The 7,748-nt window shown below is 34.6% G+C and overlaps 1 protein-coding gene across 2 annotated transcripts; it reads right to left on the bottom strand.

Annotated features, from left to right (window-relative positions):
- Positions 1-95: 95 nt before the first annotated feature.
- Positions 96-5,583, bottom strand: LOC108974655 (the record flags this gene model as incomplete). 2 transcript variants are annotated; one of them, XM_018942633.1, is given in 5 exon segments in its annotated part: positions 96-544; positions 634-919; positions 1,071-1,222; positions 1,281-1,559; positions 5,376-5,583. In XM_018942633.1, coding segments are annotated over 5 exon segments (1,281 nt in total). In that variant the 5' UTR covers positions 5,530-5,583.
- Between the last annotated feature and the right edge of the window lie 2,165 nt (positions 5,584-7,748).

A 7,748-nucleotide genomic window follows, 5' to 3' on the forward strand; every position in this document is an offset into this window, starting at 1 on the left:
CATTATTATTGTTAGTTTATACAAAGAATTATTTTTCACTTTTTAGTTTGATATGCTTTAAAAGCGTGTTTTTTAGTTTTTTTAAACTATATTTATTATTTGACCATCTTTCTTATATCTATAATACATCTTGTTCATGTGTTATCGCTTTGTGCCGCCTCCATTACAACTTTCATTATTTCCATCCGTGTTCTTAGTTTGCGGTCATGAGTAATCCGTCGCAATGTTGGCAACAGACTAATCACGAAATGATAATCGTCATCCTCTTTACCAGTGGTTTCCTTTCCTATCTCTTTACTTTTACTTGTTTTGTAAATACTTGTATTCTTAGTAAGTTCTACCGGATTTTTTTCATTTATAGAAAATTCGGGTTCCATTATATTTGTGGAGTTCTCCGAAGTAGCAGCCATGTCCGTAACTTTGTCGTTTTCATCTGCTAATATTATGACTTCGTCTTTAATTTCTATTTCCGGTATTTGAATGTTTGTCGAAGTTTTGTTAATAACAGGTGGCATTCGTTGTGATTGATTGCCAGGTGTGGATTCTGCAAAATGCAAAATTGAGATATACATATGTTAGTCAAAAATAACTTTAATATAAAATAATTATATTGAGTGAAAATAAAATGAATACCTGCTCCATTTTCCAATTGTGAATGCGTCTGTTTGAAGCGAACGTTATCTATACAACGCACATTTTCCCTTATATTACATCTTTTTGGGGTAAGAGACTCATTACATACTTCTATTATATTGGAACTGCTTCTAGATCGTGTTGAGTATTGTGCTGCACTGCTTTTCTTCACTGCACGCCTTTTCCGACGCATTTTCATTTCGTTTCTTGCAGATATATTACTGATTCGAATTTTCGGAAGGTGTGCCCTTGGTACTAAGAGTTCATTTGCAGTATCATGCGGTGGCTAAAATAAAGTATCATTACAAATTTCAATGTCATCTTATATAAGGATAGAAATCCTTCAAAAAAATGTCAGAGCACGTAAAGGTTTGTAGAAAATGACACAAAATGTTTATAAAAAATAAATTAAAATTGAAATTCAACGATGTGCGTACCCCCTTAGAAGCATTGTATCTTATTGTTTCAACCGTCTCATTGTGTATTTTCATTTTAATTGGCCTATGAAGACGGATTGCCGAATTTACTAGTGAAGGTGAATTACCACTTTCTTGATGTTCCTTGTAAGCTGCATTTGAATGATCATGTGCTGTAAAGTTGTTTAATAACGTAAGTTAAATTAATTGAAAGCAGCTTTTATTAGTTACCTGTGGGAAAGATCTGAGTCATAAAATTGCCTGATGTACGACAGACCTTCGAATGTGATCCCCTTGTTTTAATATTTTTTTCATGACATTCTTTTCTTACAATTTCCTTTTCTACTAAATCGGGACATGCTTTGAATTGCCGAGGACGCAAAAATTTCCGAATGAAAGACATATCATCGAAATGCACCCATGATGGTTCAATCCCGTCGACGACTTGTCTCTTCAGATCTCTACGGTATTGATCACGCAAGGACTGCCAGTTTTTACGAACTAGTTCTCCTGCAAAACTATTAATTAAAACTAATAAGGAAGGGCTAAGTTCGGGTGTAACCGAACATTTTATACTCTTGCAACTTGCAAGCATTAAAATAAATATTACATCTTAAGTTATTTTCCTGGTTTTGATATTTATAACTCAAACACTGACCGACATTGTCTATTAAGGTTTGTTAGAAAAACGAAAATAATTTGATGTAGTATTTGGGGATCGGGACAATATCGTCCCGATTTTATTTATTAACTGTTGTCATGCTACATATTAAAAAAAAAACTGTTCTTTGGGTTTCATCAAGATACCTTACATACAATCACCAATCGTATGAAGTAAAGTCAGCTGGATGTTCGAAAATCCTGATGATAATTAAGTATATTGGCGCTCAGGGAAGTATTGACCGGATTTGCTCTCTGTATTTCAATTGAGTATCCCATACATTAACCAGTATTAGAGACGTGTCAAACTGCTATTTTATTTTTATTCAGTATTGTTTGGCATTTTGCAAGAATGTGTTTCGCGCGCTTTGCTCAACTTATGGTCAACATAACCCGCCTACTGAAGGTATGTACTATTACCATCACCATCACTCGTCTGGAGAACCAGCATTCATTATTGGATAGCATTCAAACGAATACACCAATCTAATTGGAAGGTACCCTTTGCTTAGTGCGAGCGCCTGGGCGAAATTATAATTTTCTATCTTAGTGCTTAGTTATAGCGGTTAATGGTGTTTTGGGGGTCTGGCGGCAGACCGATTACGAACTCATAATTTTTTTTCTAAGGAACGCACATATCGAGTTTCATCAACATATTTCAAATTTTATTCAAGTTACAGTTTGCAGAACGAACGGACGAACCGACAGTCACCCGGATTTCAATTTTTCCCGTCATCCGGATCATTTATAACTCTATTCTAAGTCGCTTAGTTCAACCGTTAGGTGGCACAGGTTGCAAGAGTATAAATAACCAATATGATACACAATTAGCTGTTGCAAATACAATAGTATATTAATAAAATTCAAAAGCCTTCATATCTCAAATATTTTGAAAAATCATTTAAGGCGTTCCATGGGTTAAAAAATTAATTTTTTTATTATCTTATTAAATTCTACAATACCTCTGGCAATTGGTCATAAATTTTCAGTTGATCCGAGTAATAGTTTTGGAGATACAGCCTTACAGAACATGTGACGTCGAGGCTAGCTAGGCTAAGTGCGATTTCTAGAGAACTACTCAACCATTTTTTCCATTACAACTATTTGCATAAAAATTTTGCTAAATTTTCAGTGTAATTTTCATTGTCTGCCAATCCAATTTTCAGTTTTTTTCCTTCGTCCAAGTTCTTATTTAAGGTTTTAACTAAAACAACCAAGAAACCTCATGTAACCCCTTAAGAGTGCAAATCTTTGGGCCTAATAAATTCATATAAATTATATTAGTTGGCTGTGTTGTTGTGGAACTTGTGAAAAAAATCGTATGTATGTATTTAATAGCCTTGACAGACGGCAGCGTTAATCCGGTTTAACTGCGCACTTAATCAGATCCAAATTTGTAGGTGACAGACGGCAGCTATGCGAGTTTGAAACTCTCGTAAACAGCTGTACAATATTTTCAATGAAAATGGATAGAAGATAACCATTGAGCTGACAGCCGACCAATTTTCACAAAACCATTTTTTATTACTAAAACATATCAAACTTTTTTAAACTACATCAATCATAAAACTTCTTGTTTTATTATTGCAAATTTCAAAAAAAAAAAAAAGTAAGTGTTGCCTGTTTTTCATTCAGAAGAGATTAAAATTCGCCATTTTAATGCTATAACTCGTTTACCTAGCTAAGTGAGCGTGTTAGCTTCTGCAAACAAAATGTGGTTAAATGAGTTTAGAGTTCACCATCGTTTCTGTTGTCAACATCTATAAATATAATACATGTACATATGCATATCAACATAAATATATCCACCACACATTTGCCTTGCATGCTGCAAGGTGAGAATTTTACCGAACTACTAAGCGCATGCAATGGAATGTAGAGAGAAATCTAGTAGGCATTCTTTTGCCTCTGCGTTGTACGCTTTACTAGCGATAAGAGTATGTTCAGACGAAGACTCTTTTTGCCGCCGAGTTTTTATAGACGAGGAGACGACAAAGGTAGACGAAGGGAAAAGAGTTTTGAAATTTTTTTCATGGTTGCTATAGGACTCGGTGTCAAATGAATATTTTGTAGATTTGAATAGTATTATCTATTTTTATATGTTAAATGCATATAGTATATCTGCAAATATGAATAATATAACAGAAATATTTTAGAAAAGGGTAAATAAGGATACAAATTAGGCAATCAAAAATATCTTGGACACACAAGAATTTGTGAATGTGAAATGAAACAAAATGTAGAAAGTTGTCCCACTAAAGTAGTTGATCTTATGTCACTCGTGTGAACACAATGCCTTACACCAAAAGAGAAAATGCCGATAATGAGCGACAAAATGACTCCACGACTGAGCGCCGTTTAAGTGCATTACATACAATATAATCGCTGTGCGCAAGTGAACATAAAAACATGTAAGCAAAGAAGAAATTGTAAATGTGTTGTAGTTGTATGCACTCTATATCTACAATGATATTTTGTATGAGAGCGGTGCAGTCCCAGCAAGGAGAATCTTAACAACTTTAGGTCTTATGTATGTAAACCTTTTGGTAAGAGTCCAACTAGCTTAAATTTTATATTCTTGTCTCCTTTGTAATTAATTCTACATAAATCTGTAGCTTTTTCAGTAACAAACTAGAAAAAACGTTAACTTCGGTTGCAGCGAAGCTAGATACCCTTCACAGGTGCATTTCTGTTAGTAACTATGTGTTCACTTTTTTATGGAGATTATATTGTTACCTTAAGGAGTAATCCATGCCAAATTTCGTGAAACGACAAATGCCAAAGTTTTCCATACTGGCCCTTGATTCCTATCGTTCGGTTTGTATGGCAGCTGTACGCTATAGTGAGCCGATCTGAATAATTTCTTCTGATATTACATTATTTCTATAAAAAATAACTCATACCAAATTTCGTGAAGATATATCGTCAAATGAGGAAGTTTCCCATGCAAGTGTGATAGTTTTCCATACAAGAATTAGATTCCGATCGTTCAGTTTGTATGGAAGCTTTATGCTATAGTTAATCGATTTGAACAATTTCTTCGGAGATAACATTTTAGCTTTAGAAAATAACCTGTGCCAACTTTTGTGGAAATACATTGTGAAATGTGCAAATTTTCCATACAAGAACTTGATTCCGATCGTTCAGTTTGTATGTCAGCTATATGTTATAGTGGTTCCGACAAATGAGCAGCTTCTTGAAGAGAAAATGACGTTTGCAAAATTTAAATTAGCTTAAAAATTGAGGGACTAATTCGTTTATATACAGACAGACGGACATGGCTAAATCGACTCAGCTCGACATACTGATCATTTATATATATATATGTATATATACTTTATAGGGTCTCCAACCTTTCCTTCTGGGTGTTACAAACTTCGTGACAAGTTTAATATACCCTGCTCAGGGTATAAAAACGTTATTCTATACATATATGCATGTACATTGTATATATTTATGTATTTACATTTGGTTTCAGGATTTTATAACCACACACATACATATAATTTATAACCTGCTCACATTTGTTCGCAAACAATACACTTTCCTGCAGGGTGTAGAAGTCTATTTGCAACGAACCACTAGCTCATAAAGAGTAAAAACATTTGTACATATATGTATATGTGTAGTATGTATGTACAGTCGCAAATACTACTTAACACTCACCCGGTTTACCCAACTCTTTTCCTATTGAGTTCCAGATTGCCGTTTTTTTCGCATAACTGAGGCGGACTTTTTTCGTCTTATCCCATATAATATCATTTTTGTGAACTAATTTAATAAGTTCGGAACGATATTCTCTATTTTCCTCAATATCCATCACTTACAACAAACTTCTTTAATTGCAGAAACGTAAACACTACACTCCATCAGACTGCCTTCAGTCCCACACTGACTCAATGTTACTCACTCGTGCTATGTAAACACTCGTGTCGGTCTGATGAGTATAGCGAGAATGAGAGAGCGAGTTGAGTGAACGTATTTTCGTAAAAACATACATGTCGGAAAATCTCCCATGGTTGTTTATACAAATTTCATACAGTTGCTAGTTGCGAACTTAAAATTATTATAGAATAATTCATTATATTCCATCATATGATATGTAGTTCTTCATTTAAATACTTATTTTATGTATGAATTTTAATTGAACTCGTTTGTGTTAAAACACGTTTTCATTTCATACATCAGTCCGCGTATTTTATCAGCTGGTTGCGTAGGCTACAAACAGTGTTGCATTTTTCCCAATTCAATTTACAATTAGCAACTAAAAATTCCCCTTTTTTAGATACACTTGCAAAGCAAAATAAAATAGGTTGACGGCAAGAAAACTACTGAAAAATTAAGGAAAGATTTTCTAATTGATTTCATTAGTTAATCGACAGAAGCTTCTTGGCTTTGCTAAGAAACATTTAAATAACTCTACTGAATTCTATCAGAAGTTGTTTTTTGCGGGCATAAATAAATTTTGTCTTTTTAGAATTAAAATAAACAGACGGTTTCGAGAAAACAGCTTTCGATGCTAAGAGTATGAAAACGATTGTAAATTAAAAACAAAATAAACAGTAAATAACTCGAAGCAACGATCACTTCATATTATTTGTGTATATTACACTAGCAACATGTAGCCACAGAGTATAATAGTTTTGTTTACCTAACGGTAGTACGTATCATATCAAACCAATCGAGATAGACATAGGGTTATAGACATATATATAAATGATCAGGATGATGGGGAGATCTTTTGAAATCCGGGTGACTGTCTGTCCATCCGTTCTTTCGTGCAAGCTTTAATTTGAGTAAAAATTAAGATTAAGAGAAAAAAGGAAGGCGGAGATAGATGTAATCGGGCCACTGTCACGCCCACATAACGCCATTAGCCGAAAACCCATAAAAAGTAATAACTAAGCACTAAAATAAGTAAGATATGAAACTATTAGTTGGCGCAGGAGATCGCAGCAGCAAGGGGCATCAGAGAGCTGAAAATTTTTAAAAAGTGTACCATCTAATAGGTTTAATGTACATACTTATCTCATAGACCACTAAAGCTAGAAAAACTGAGTTCGCTTAGTAAGAACACTTACCAATCGTGTGAAAGTGGATGAAATCGAATGATAACCCGCGCACTCCCCATATAACGGTACTGTTAAAAACTACTAAAACCGCAATAAATCAATGACCAAATAAGCTAGAGACATTAAATTTTACCCCCGAGATGACATGAGAGAGTTTTATACGAACCGGTGTAAAAATTGGACGATTGGCGTGGTACCGGTAAAATCTCATATCTCAAGACCTGCTTAACGGATTTCATTAAAATTTGCTACATAACAATGGTATGACTGTGTGCAAAATATGGGTTGAATCGGGTCAATAGTCCCCTTCGCTAATATATAACTAATACAGCAACTTTCAAACTTCCAGGTGACTTCATACGGCATATATCTGCCAATAAGTGATGAAAGTGTATCCTTGTGCCTAAAATGGATAAAATTGGGAGAAAACTTGACCTTGGCACCATATGAAAAACATATAACAACCGGATGACTTTATTCCATATCAGCGTTTCCCAACCCGGTACCGGGCCATCAAAATAAAATAAAAATAATAAAAAATAATACCTACTATCGATCGATCGATGCATCGTAATATTCGTAAGCGCAGATCGGTGCGCGCGCCCGCACGTGGCACTCACCGCTGATCATTGTATAAACCTACAAGTAACAAATCCTATCATTTTCCCCATACATACGCAGGCGAAAGTTCATAGAATGACAGAAATTACATTAAGAATGTAATAGAATGAGGGAAGACTCAGGGCAAAAGTCCAGGCAGTTCGTTTGGGTTTCCCAAATATTCTACTACTAAAACGGCCAAATGCCTTAGAAAAGGCACGAATGTGTTGCCGTGTTATGCTATCCAATTTATTACTTTAAGTATGTTTTTGTTAAATTTAACCAGAGAAGGTGCAAATTGAATTCTGTATGATGTTCGATTGGACGGTTAACAGAGCTTATATAATTGTAGCACGGAATTCACCAT

Source organism: Bactrocera latifrons, unplaced genomic scaffold (assembly GCF_001853355.1).
Source record: "Bactrocera latifrons isolate USDA-ARS-PBARC rearing strain unplaced genomic scaffold, ASM185335v1 scaffold_574, whole genome shotgun sequence".
Classification (NCBI taxonomy): domain Eukaryota; kingdom Metazoa; phylum Arthropoda; class Insecta; order Diptera; family Tephritidae; genus Bactrocera; species Bactrocera latifrons.